We start from the raw sequence: 13,594 nt of genomic DNA, 5'->3' as shown, positions 1-13,594 counted from the left end.
AAAAATAAATGAAATTTCATGTAAACAGCATTGAATTATTGGGTTGCCAAAAATGATGTTAAAATAAAAAAGTGTGTATCACTAACAAATCAGTTACTTAAACATTTGTTCACAAATGCAACATAAATAAATTCCTTAGTGCTTTTAAAGCATTTTGCATCTAAAGTTCTCAAAACACACCAGAGGGGAATTTAGCATCATTATTCCTTATGCTTTACAGATGGAAGGATCAGAATGAGAAAAAATACTGATTTGGTTAGGGTCAGCCAGGACAATGCCAGCACAACAATCTAATAATTAGCTGAATTCCATTTTTTGGAGCCTTTAATGATAGAGAGATGCTAAACTCATCTGTATTGGGAAATGTCTTGCAGATTTATCTAAGTTTCATTCCTACTTTTGACTTTTTGCAAATAGCAACCAAGAACTGTATTTCAATATAGTAATCATTCCTTCTCTTACAACTGCACTTCAAACAAGCAGTCTATATTAAACTAGGAAACGCTATGCCATATGCAACAGTTAACCCAAAAATGCATGAATCAATGACCTTTGAAGGGTATGTATGTTTGAAGTGTGGGATATTTACTCTCTTTGAAGATCATGCTGTAGTTTGTATCTCATTTCTCATACCAGGAATTCCCATGCATTTGTTTGGTAGCCTAAGAAGTGCTGTGGGATTAACACTCCTTTTTCTTTCTCTACTGCCTGTACTTGCTATTTTTCCTGAATAATCTTGTTTAGGGTTTGTCATAAGAAATGGATTAAATTTTGAACATAAGGTACTAGACCAATAGCATTAATTTCCAACTATCACTATTTCCAAATTTTTGAACAATAGTTATTTCCTGAAAGAATAACTCATCCACTGAAAAACCATCAGAATATAAAAAGCAGCTCTTATTTTCTACTGTAATTTTTTCAAAGCATAATTAAGACAATTTTTCCTTTAAAGTTGGCTTATCCAACTGAAAAAAAATGTTTCTTCAATGAAACTTGTTAAGAGCTCTACATGGTAAGATGGGCTGTTGATAAAGGAACTATTGCAGCAAAACGTGGACTTTAACATCTTTACAGTGGATACAACTGCAGCCTAATGAATTTAGGTTGGTCTTTAGAGGCTTGATTAAAATTTACAGGACAGCACCTAGAGAAGCAACAAAATTGTAGTTCCCGTAAGTGAACAGATTAAGAAAGACAACGTGTCTCTACATCATAAGTAAAGTTCAGAATTGCCCAAGGTGATAAGAGAAGAAAACAGTATGTTGGACATATTTAATTAGGCAACATATTCTGAATTTGCCTGTTTGTACCTGAGTGATTTTACTCTGCACTGACGACACAATCGCTGAAGAGATTTGACCGTCTTTTTCCTGAGAAACTCCCCTAAAAAATAAAATCAGAAATTTAGAGTAAAAGTTTTGAAAATGCATTTCACTCACCATCTTGATTTGGATTTTATTGTACATGTCTCTCCTCTGTTAGTCAACAGTTCTCTCAGTCAACTAGAGGATGTAAGTCAGAGTCGGAAAAATCACTTGTGCAACTGCTCAGACAAATCTGAGCAGTAGTCTGAGAATTTTTAACAGGCCTGTTCGAGAAACATTCTAGAAATAATTTAATCATGAATCTTGACATATGGTATTGCCGCGTCCCCGCCCCAGACCGCTGTCCTCAGCCCCGGCTAGCTCTCCTGCGGGGCGAGTAGGGCAAGTGGAAGCACCCTCTGCTGTACCCGGCTGGGCTTTGCAGAGTGCTTTGTGGGTCCCGAGATTGCTGCTGATTCCAACGGCAAGGAAATGAGGAGAGACACTTGTTGGGGGAAAAAATCCGATGTTTATTGAGGTCCTGTGGATCTAACAGCACCGGAGGGGGCCAGCCAGCAAATGCAACTCGGGGGTGCTGGCAACAGGTTCCATAGGGAGAGGGAGGGGGGCTGATCAGCCAGTGGGGAACAGACAGGAGTGACTCTGTGGGGATTGATATCTGGGGGGATCCAGTGAGGGATGGACAGGGTAGGGGTCCCAGGACCTCATCCAATCACTCGGTGCCCTGGATGGAAGGGGAAGGGGCACCGAGTGACAGACAAGGCACTTGGGAGGGGGCAGGGAACTGGCTGGGCACCTTCCAGGGAAACCGACACTTGGGGAAAGGCGGGAAAACTCAGGGAGAAACCTACATACAGTATGGGGGTACACTGGAACAAACCATGACAGAATAAAGATGTAATAAAACATATAAAACCGCAACTCCACATGGTATAATTCAAACCACTCTACTAAAATTCTACTTCAGAGTTATCCCATTCCATGAAAGCTTCCAATTTCCAACTTAGAAAAAGGCTGCAGAATTTTCAACCTTACAGGAATATCTTGAAGAATATCTCAACCTTACAGTTTTCTTGAAAGGTTGAGATATTTACTCCAGAAAGCAAAAGAGATCTAACATGTTCATCAGACAGATGCAGGTAGTGCTGTGCTCCCAGTGACTTTTACTTTTGATAAGCACACATTGCACACACACAATGCTCCTCAGCCCACGACTCTGGTCACAGACACCCTGACAGGTGTCTGTCCAGAGGCAGCAGCACTGCAGTAAGACAGTAAAAGAGCACAGTACCTGGAGCGTTCCTGGCTGGATTCCCTGCTCTCCACAGGAGAGACGCTAGTTGAATGTATAGAATTTTTGTGTGTGGATGGTTTGCCTGGTGACATGGACGGTGAAGGAGATCTAGCTCTGGATTTAGTACGTGATCTAGACCGCCGCTTCTTCTTCTTTTCATGGGGACTTCTGTGAGGAGAAAATATTTTATTGAATATTTAAAGCAATATTACACTAGCTAAGCTGAAATTGCTTTGCACACTTCTGACAGCTTATGTACCCTCTTCCACAGGATGTTTCTCTTGCACTCAGCAAGCATTAGTCTTACCCAATACCGCATGTTTAAGGTTGTACAAAATACTTTCTCAGAAGCTCTTTTTAATGTGTTAGGCAACTACTGGCTTCTGAGGTTCTCACTTGTAACGCAGGACTACAACAAAAAGCTTTCATTGGAGATTTGCAGAGTAATTTTGCTAGAGGGAAGTTCCATCCCAAACAACACCAGACACTAAAGATGCAATAAGAAATATAAGAATTTATATCCCTTACAATTTTCCTAGCTCATAAAATAAACAAAACATGGAATTATGGCTATGTAAAATATCTACAAGGCAAATCCACTGTTTCTTTGGTTTTTAAAACCAAAAAAATAGCCCATTTCCTTGTGATCTAACCTGCAACGCAACAAAACACAGGATCAAAATTTTAAATGAGCTGTTGTATTGCACTCAAGACTAATCTGGACCTAACAGTGTGCCTAAGTGCAAACCATTTGAGACCTGGAAATTAGATCCACGAATGCTTGTCAGCATGAAAGCTGAAACAAAGGAATGTTTTCATTACTGACAGAAGGGAACAGAGACAGTCACCTCACAGGCAATATTAAGCTCAAAGATAATTAAATTAGTAATATATTACAGATGAAACTATCAAATCTTTTTACCTGGCTATGAACTTATGCCTGTATGATTTACATACTAGCATTGATATTACTATAATTAGAATAACTAGAGTAATCCCTTAATTAGAGGTAGGCAGTATCTCACTGTAAGCATCTCTCTGTAGTATGCATTCCTAGAAGTCTATTCAGAAGAATGTTCTTGAAGCTTCTAGAACATCTTAAAACACTGAAACTTTTAGCTACCTTTTAAATATCACATTTTTCATTCCCTTACTTTGATTTTTCATGGGAATTTTCTACTTTAAAAGGTGCTATACCATAACGCATTGAATTTCCATATAAACAGTGTGCAACTGAAGCTTAGAATCTACCCCACTTTTTAATATAGAGATATATTATATTCTATATAAAGAAAACACTCAAGACTTAAAATTGAAAAATCTCCTTACACTTTTCTTGAATAAAAAATCATTAAGTGGCAGACAGAAAACCCCACAGCCTCTAACATCTTCATGATTACACAAAACCATCAGCTGCAACATCAGTTATTCCTTGACTAGCTATGTACTTTAATTGCTGAGGTTCTTAAAACATCATCATGCAACCAAGCTATGAACAGATGTCATATTTGGATCTTGAAAATCTTGGCAAACATTTGTCATGCAAGAAAAGCATTTTACTGTAAGCATTTTCAGTGTTTTTCATCTCAGATTATGATGCACAAATAGAACAGCTGAATGATGAACAATCTCTTCCATAACTGAACATGGAAGCTGGTCCATCACATTTTCACTTGAAAATTTAACATGTCAGGGCTGAAACAGTTTCTGATTTAACTTCTGTAATCAGAGGTGCAAAATACCCTTATCTGTGTTTAACTACAATGCTCCTTCAGTCTACATCTTCTGATTACTGCTGTATCTTATTGTGCCACTTTCTGGTTTCCTGTTTGAGGCCTAACAGAGGTTTAAAACTTCGACCTACATAAGCAGTATTATTCACAGAGAAATGTAGTTTATATCACAATTACCATTATAATTTACAACTTGCAGTAGCAAAATTCCAAAAATACTTTATAGTTTAAAATGCTGAATGGTCAAGCAGCAGACACACCAACACAGCAGTAAAAACAGCATGGAGATGTGAAAAACTATTATTTTGTGTGTTTATAGGAAAACAAGTATTTTAAGCTTCCATATTTTCCACTTAAACAAACTTGTGTGAATTCCACAGGAGCCTCTATTGTCTTCATTTGATGAATGCTAAAATCTAAATCAGTTGAAGTATACTTAGGAAGTTCTCAATTATACCTACCACACATCAATTAATTACAAGCTATCAAGAGATGTTAAGTTGTCATAAGAAATTAGAGAGTTTTTTAAATTGAGCTGAAAGCCATCTCTTTCTTTCTTATTCCACAAGACATATAGAGAAAGAAGATGAAGACTAAATGCCATTTTGATTACAAGTTTAAGAGCGACTGTATGCAGGGTGCTCTCAAATTGACACCAGTTCATAATTCACATTCCAATCTGCCCATAAAATAACTGTTAAAGTAACTGTTTGCTAAATCAGAAATGTCCTTATGTAGATATGATGTGATGTCAAGAAAGTTGACATCACAATTATGCTATGACCTGTGCAGAGAGGTCATACAGCTTGCACAATCACAGCATGAGAAAATGATCCAACAAGAGGGAAATACAAAACTCAGTGAAATCTGAATTCTCATGGCCAGCAAACAGCAGTGTATTAACACCCACCAATTTGACTGTACAGCTGCTGTTCAAGGAAGAACAAGTGTATCCATTAACTTTTTTTTCCCAAAAAAGTATTTTTCTACCAAAATAAATCTTCAGAACATATGAAGGTTAAGTTCTAGCTAAGGAGTCCACATGACATCAGGCTGTTAGAAAGCCAAGACCCCACTGTCCAGGACCAGGAGCTCTTACTTGGAGCGGGGCCGTTTCCTGCTGTTCCCAGGGCTATTGCTGATGCGATACGCTGTGGGGACACTTCTCTCATCTCTCTGCCGTTCTGGTGTGTGAGCCCTTCTCCGGGGTGACCTTGATCGTGACCTGAGGAGAGAAAAAACATTCAAAAGTTTGCTTTTTGTTACTTATTTCAAAACTTTTACTTCAGTGGAATTGTGCTCCACCAAATGCAAACACCTATTTTATACCACCATGGCGCATTTAGGCTCCAAGACTTGTCAGCTACATAAAATTTCTTGCCTATCCAAGACATTTGAGATGAAGTTATCCATTGCTTTTCCCTCCCAATAGGGGACTAAAAAAAGGAATTATTTTTTGGTCTTGTCTGCTATGACAACTTCTGTATTATTTGATGGAAAACTTTTATTTTAGTCCAGCCATCTTTTGTGGCAACACAGTTTACTAAAATCGGCATGCAGAAATCCAATTTGCACAAAGCCTGGGATTGGCAGGCCCGACCTTGTCTTCTCAAATTAGTGGTGTGCTTTTAGAACGGATGTCTCACAGAGATAAATGCCCATTCTTGTTGCAGTGCCTGTCTAACACTGACAAGTCCAGGAAATGTCCTGGATGCTGCAGAACAATCCTAGCACAGCCAGAATTTTCACAAGTGCAAGTGACCAACAACCCATTATCAGCGTTGTTTGGCACTAGCACTTTGACTTTAAATATTTTTCATAGAAAAGTGAGAAGGAGATCAAGAAGAGAAAATAGAAAGCATGCCCAGTTAAGACCAGAGATCTTCAGTTTCACACAATATAGATAATATATACACACCTACAAAGTCCTGAGCCATTTCTGTTACACCTACAACAAAAAAGCCGAACTGAAAAGAAATTATCACAATAGCAAATAGCTGTTGCAAATTAGCTGCTTTGACACTCATAAAATCTGATCTTTACCAAGCCATTCAGAAAGATTAAAAAAAAGGAAAAAACCAACAGATTATAAAACCTGGGTTCAGTCAGACACCTTGACATTTTACCGGGATTTCCCTCAAAAGAGCTCCAGCAGTCAAATCTTTTCATTGCCCAAGTTGCCTGATAATTTTTCCACTCTGTTGCTGCTGTCACTGATGAGCTGCTCAGACTCGGCTCCATACTCAGTGTTGCTGTGGATACTGTGAGTCTGTGATGTGCAGGCACACACTTCCCATCCAGCCTAAAATGTCCTAGTTTTGGTATTAACTAGAATCCTGAAAAGGCTTAGTCCCTTAACCAAAAGCTGAACCTTAGTGAAACACGCCTGTATGGACCAGCCTAAAAAAAGTCCAAACAATCAGAAAGAAAAAGACATTAGCTTTATTTTTATGAACTGACATTTGTGGTTCTACAGCATTCTTCCAACCACCAAATATTAAGAACTTTGGCCATTTGCTTCAAACAATTAGAAAACAGCTAACCAGTTTTACTGCAATATGTAAATTTTAACTTTCATTAGACTGTAATTCCAGAAGGCACTTTATTCCTCTATGACTTATGCTTAGAAGGATCCCAAAAGTTCAAAGGGTTATGAAGCTTGGCATGTCTCATTACAAAACAGGAATTAAAATTATGTGATTAGACACTGCCTCAGCAATAAGAAAATCACTTTCGTAGGAGAAAAAAGCCCCAACACCGAACAATCTTCTTTAACAAACAACAGCTACTTCCAAGTCTACTGAATTCCTCATACTGAGGGCAAAAAGTCTCACACAAACTCCCACACAGGTGCACCCTATCCAAACTTACTGCAAAGTAACCTGTTAATAAAATATACAGCTAATTACTGCTAATAATTAATTAACTGGATATATTATGTGCCTTAGTAATATTCTATTACTAAACAGTATAAAGTAAAGCAGCAATACTGAAAAGAAGCTTAGACTTTCCATCTCTGGGTCAAAATGAACATCCAAATTTGATGCAATCAAATCACTAAATCATTTGGTATATAACAAGTGCTTCTGCTTCCCTTCATCTCCTCTCACACTCACTAACTAGTAGATTTATCTATGGGTAGGAAACAGAGATTGAGGTGAACATCACTGTTCCTTACAGTTACACAGGTGAGATGGAAGAGCCCACTGCCCACCCAGCATTACTGTCAGAAACAGCTCAACACACCCAACTCAAAACCCAGACCCAATTCTTTATCAGTGCTTTAAAGTCCATCAGAAATAAAAACAGTGATTCAGCATTTACCACATTTACTACTAAGATACCAACAACTTTTTCTCCAAGACAGATTAAATAAATGTGCCCCATCTTTGATACCAAGTACATACTTGTAATAACTTATTACCTCTCTGGGAATGACAGGTCGGTACCTTACAGAGCTCTGGGACACTGTTTACTGTGAACATGGCTTGTTTAATCTGTCGTCTAGGTCTAGAATTAAAATGGTATGATACCAGGAGCTTTACAGGACTAATTTTGCTCCAGAAAATAACAAGCATTTATACAGAGAATTGCTGTTAGCACACCACATGCCACAATTAAGCCAGTATTATCTGGGTTCCCTATATAGCTATGATTTTTTAAACTTGTTTCTGTAAAATATGTTTGGCTGTTAGCCAGAGAAATGAACATGCAAAACATGCTCTGAATCAATTTTATGTTATTTGAAAATAATTTTTCAACTTTATTACTGCTGAAGATGCATAAGAAAAGATAAAAAATGCAACAGTTTCAAAATTGTATCTTATCCCCACAGACTACTCTTAAATGCAGCAGAGCCTCTAAACCTCTAACAATGCAAAAATAAATGATAAGCAAGTGATGTAAAATGGTATACAGAGAAGTATACTGCAAAGTTCATTTGTGGGATTTCTAACCACAATATGCGTTTTGGAAAAAAAGAATAAGATGATAAACCAAAAAAGAAGGGCTTACAAAGTATCCTGAGCATTCCTTGAATAAAGAGCAAAGAATGCTATTGCCAATTTTGATGTTTACCTACACTTCCCACATTTTATTCCCCATTAACTTGTCACAATAAGTTACATGATAAAGGTGATTTTTCATTTACATTTTGAACAGATTAAAATAAGGCAACAATACATCATTAGACTGGGGCATTCAAATACTGCACAGATACTCAAAATAGGGCTGTTCCGAAGTAATTTAGCATCACTGTCCACACAGTAATGACTGTCTCTAAGTGCCATCCACTTAATACAAAATGAACACATTAACTTCCAGAAACAGTTTACACTTTATTCTGGACAGTATGGCTCTTTACGTAACTGAATGCTGAAACATACATAACTGAACAGCTGAAAGCTGTAATATCCAGTGCTTTGGGAAGCTCGGAAAAAAGAACTGTTCTAGGTGAAGCTGAAGAATACTGTTCTAGGGCAAACTGATGAGCAAAGATACGTGAAACATGCTGAGCTTTGAATGAAGCAACACAGTGCATTGAAATTATTTTATCTGAACCAACACTAAAATAAAAACAAATAATAATTTTAAAAAAATGACAAAACCCAGTAATATCTTCTAACAGTTGCCTTTTTTGGAAATTACTAAGACAAGGTACTATTTTTGCCTAAACATTTGAAAATCAAAACACATCAGTATCTGACAGGGTTATGAATAAGCCTCTTGCTCTTGATTATTCTACAACTTTTCTGTTTCAGGAGCAACAGCTCTAACTTTGGAAATAAAGTATGTTAAAGCATAGCAAACACCTTCATTAAAGCAGACCTTCAATCATCACCATTTCTTCTATAAGGCCTTTCCTATCCAGCTCTAACTTTTGTGAAGTTAAAATATGCAAAATGTTTTCAGTGCAAAATCTGGTTCTGTTTTTCTGCATAATTTTAAAATTCAGCCAGCCAGCACCAAGCTTATTTGACTTCTGAGATTTTAGATTTCAACAGTGCATCAAAGAAATATCTAACCAGATTTAATCAGTGTTGTGGTGATTCATGATTTTCATGCTGTTATGTGCTTGTCATTTGATTTCTGCCAGGAGGCAAACTCACAACAGGAAACACAGACTAGCTCCTGTAGATTACCTACTCTTGGTGACTTTTGGTTAAGACACAGCATGTCATGACAACTTACTCTCAAAGGCAGTCAAATAAGCAGCAAGTCAGACTGATCGTTTCAGTCCAAGCTGTGCTCATTTAATTGCTGGCATCTGTGAATAGCAGAGATTTCTCCAGCAAAGTATTATTCTGAAACTCAAAAATCAAATATAAACCCATAAGTTGTAACATAATTACACTAGCAGGAATGTTAACAACACTTCAACAAAAAGGCACAAGAAAACTAAAAAGTTTTGGCACACTGTCATCAGGGGCTAGCAGTTTTTTTCAGGCATGAGCTGTAGACAGAGACACAAAGAAGTACTGTATGGTTTCATATGCATCACATACTTATACAGCTATGGCAGTATTTGTATGCAAATTGCTTGAACTACAAGCTACCTAAGTAGCTACACTGTTCTGTACCCTGAACCACAGAATGTACCCTCAAACCCTTCCTACTGACCACAGTAACTTCACTGAGTAGAGCAGATATGAGAAATTTTACAGCAGTAAACTTTGAAGGTGCCTAGACACAAACATCTTTGATGGAATTAACAGTATCAGTAAAACACAATATACATCATCTTACAGCTGGATAATTAGCATCGTGCATTTAATCTCATTAATGATTAAGTACAGAGTTAACAGCACTGGGCTACATTCTTCTGTAGTATCTCTCTCTTTCACCTCTGTTTTCACTCTTCTTGGATTCCTGCCATCTCTTTCCATCATACTTTTTCACTTGTCACTCAACTGCTTTGCTTTCTTCTGAGCTTTGCTGCTCAGTCACCTAGTACTTATCTGAATATTGTCTAAGTTACTTTGCTCCAGTAACAGCCACATATTTATTAGCAAGCTCTCTTCCTGCTATCATCACATTCCTATGTATTATCACCAGGTGTTTCAAAGAAGATCAGGATAAAGCATTTACTGGTAAAAGTTTTGGACTATGTAATTAGAAATTAATGATTCATTATTTCACTAAAATTATTTTCAAAAGACCTGCCACATTTGATCTGTACATGCCACATACTGCCTTCAAGGTGACTGTGACCTTTGCAATGGGTATAAAAACACCTATGTAATGGAAGAAGTGCAAAGATGTTTTACGTGTTAACCCACACAGAATGCTAAAGAATATGTTTGGTTTCCAAACCCACCTTGAATGCCTGACAGTCCTATAGGCAGTAGGAAGCGAGTGTTTTGCTTTTGAATGTGATCTAGACCTGGACTTAGATGATGAGTGATACTTGAACGGTGATCGAGATCTTGACCGAGATCTTTTCTTGTGTTTTTTCCTTTTCTTTTCCTTTTCTTCGTCCCTAGGAGGATCTCTGCTTCTGCTTGAAGGCCTTTCTGCTTGTTTAACTTCTAAGGTGGATAAAGTTCTGACTGCAGTCACAGGACATGGTATACTACTGACACTCTGAAATCAAACATTAACAAAGAACAGTGATCAGTTTCCAAAGTTAGGCACAGTTAGTACTGCATTAGGATTATGTAAAGTGTAATTATGTAAATAAGGCTGACATCTTCAAACACATGCATCCAGCAAAATTTAATGGAGGCCTGTACAGTTCCCCAGAGATACACATGCAAGTTCGTATATGCATACTAAGACTGTCAGCTTAACCAGGACATAGTTCTGAAGTTTTCATCTTTAGTTTTTAGAAGAAATGTGTTCTAAAAGAATGGGTACTATCAGGTATCTTTTAATCTATTTACATGTTTTACTTAAAACAGGATAAACCTGGAAATACAATCAGGAACTACTGACATTCAAAGCTAAGTTTTAGTGTCACTTTCCTCCATGAACTGTGCTGTCTGGATTACAGCTTCAAGAAAAACAGCAAAATGAAATAGTGCGGATAGAAAAAATGTATTAATCTCAAAGACAGAAAAGGTCCATGCGCAGTTAATGTTCAGTGAGTAATTCCAGCTGAAGGAGATTAAGCAAAATCATACCCCAACATTTTCAAATTATTAGCTTGAACCCCAGAGAATTCTGCCCAATGCCTTCTTTAGAACAACTCAAGTCAGGCACCATAGATATGCTCCTCATTTCAAAGCCTGTCATTCCTCCATCTGCCATTTCAAGGCAACTGGAGATATCAGTTTCCTTGTCATAATTACCCCTCCACCTTATCTGAGTTTCGCTATTTGATAGAAGGATACTTACCATGACTGGAATAAAAAGTAATACATTAAAACCTGAAATAACCAAATTAGAAACAGGTGATTTTTTTCTTTCTTTTTACCCTTCTCCTACCATGAATACATAAAGGCAGAAACTGAACAATCACATCTGAATAATCAAAGTCAGCTCTGTTTCAAGTTAGAGACATAACACTTCTTCATGCTTTAACTGATAACTACTATCACAATATTTACAAAACCAGCAACAAAGCAGAACTAAAGTAGCTTGCTTCCAAGATTATAAACATTTTGATCATTTGAGTGACTGGTTTACCAGAGGCCTATTTCCAACTTCACAAACACCATGTGTAACTACAGACATCTCACAGATACCTCATCTCTAGTTTCCTAAGAGGCCACCAGAGCTGACTTTTGTTCCTTTGACAACATTGTTCACCTCTTGAAACAGTACCTGAGCCTTTGCTTAGAACACTACTGAATATGGAATAGCCCAGTCTGCCTTGAAGCAGACACCTCTAGTAGCTTCAGATGAAAAAGCTGTAGGCAAAGTAGTGTTAAGAGGAAAATGAGAGAGGAGAAAAACCCAATGGTTTTTACTGCTCAGGTTCATTTGGCCACATAAAACACAAGCTCTCCTATCACTCCCAAGAAGGAAGTTAATAAATTAATGACACATTTACTTTTAGCTCACATGTAGAGATTTTCTCAGCTACCTGAACAAAGATCCACACAATGCTAAGCCCAACTATGTTCCCACTAAAAGCATCCACTGCTGACACTAGGCTCTCCTTGACTTTCAGGAAGCTGACACTAAGGAGTGACAATGCTGACCAGTTCTCTGGCAAGCACAGATGCAGGCTGGCTGCCTGATGGATTGGAACATCACTGTTTCAGGCTAGTGATGAATCACATCTGGAGAGCAACACAGAAATAACTTTAGCTACCCCCTGGATGAAATATGAAGGTTCTTCAGTGAAATACAACAGGTAACACACATGGAGAAGTCACTCACCCAACCCACCACTGTGCCCAGATGCTCTGGTAACAGGCATCACATTCTTATAACAATCACCTGAAACAAATGGGCCACTTCCCTCAGTGGCAACTCCAGCTGCCTTTAAGAAAAACAGCACCAGCAAAATGACTTGATTCACCACCAGAGCAAAACACAGAGCTCAGGGAAAGCAGTCAGCAAACTGCTAGGCCACAAATAAAATTTCTAGGTGTATAAATACTTGGAAACAAATAAACTGTCTTGGAAAATAAAGTAAGGGGAACTGAAATTGGAGGCATGAATGCAGAAAAGAATAAAACCAATTAAAAAAACAAAAACAAAACAAAACAAAAACCAAACCAAACCAAAACAAAACAAAAAAAAACCCCACAATAAGCAAAGAACTGGGAGATTACAAAGCATTCTGCTTTAACAGATTCTACCAATATGCAGGCCAGCTGAACAGTTTTGGAAAGCATGGAAACAAACCTGTTACCTGATGAAATTTATTACACATCTCAAGGGATGAGAGATTTACATTGTCTGACAGCTCTGCTAAGAAGTTAAACTGCAAAAATTCAGATAGCATTCACTGAATCTCGCTTCTTTGTCTGTCTTTTTGGCCTGCTAAACAGCATGTTTTTTTTCTTTTTGGCCTTTACTAAACGCTACACTGTCAGACAAATTCTCTGGCAGAGCTGTTCTTCAGCATTTTATTTGCATGACTGAAACAAATCTGGCGAAAGTAATGCCAAAACATGATTTGACAACTCTTGTTTAGCAGGAATGGATTAGGAAAGAGCTCTGTAAATAGGGAGAATTTACAGTCATATGAGAACAGAATGAGTACTTCAGTGCATTTGCATATTTGCAGTATTCATAAGCCCAGAACACATATTAGTTACTCTGGGGTTACACTACTTAATCAATAC

General features: G+C 37.7%; 1 protein-coding gene across 5 annotated transcripts in view; it reads right to left on the bottom strand.

The window, feature by feature from the left end:
• Window positions 1-13,594, bottom strand: part of SFSWAP (splicing factor SWAP) — a 37,344-nt gene that overhangs the window by 1,007 nt on the left and 22,743 nt on the right. For 3 of the 5 annotated variants that reach the window (XM_021543955.3, XM_031506257.2, XM_021543958.2), the window contains exons 14-17: window positions 10,672-10,937; window positions 5,455-5,580; window positions 2,620-2,790; window positions 1,314-1,386 (exon numbers count right to left, since the gene is read on the bottom strand). In XM_021543955.3, the coding sequence (XP_021399630.1) occupies window positions 1,314-1,386; window positions 2,620-2,790; window positions 5,455-5,580; window positions 10,672-10,937 (636 nt within the window). Of the gene's footprint in view, window positions 1-1,313; window positions 1,387-2,619; window positions 2,791-5,454; window positions 5,581-6,468; window positions 6,756-10,671; window positions 10,938-13,594 lie in introns of those variants that run through there. The other 2 variants (XM_077787285.1, XM_021543956.3) reach the window with 2 other exon arrangements.

This window comes from Lonchura striata, chromosome 18 (genome assembly GCF_046129695.1).
Source record: "Lonchura striata isolate bLonStr1 chromosome 18, bLonStr1.mat, whole genome shotgun sequence".
Lineage (NCBI taxonomy): Eukaryota > Metazoa > Chordata > Aves > Passeriformes > Estrildidae > Lonchura > Lonchura striata.
This window is presented reverse-complemented; position numbering and strand designations above follow the sequence as displayed.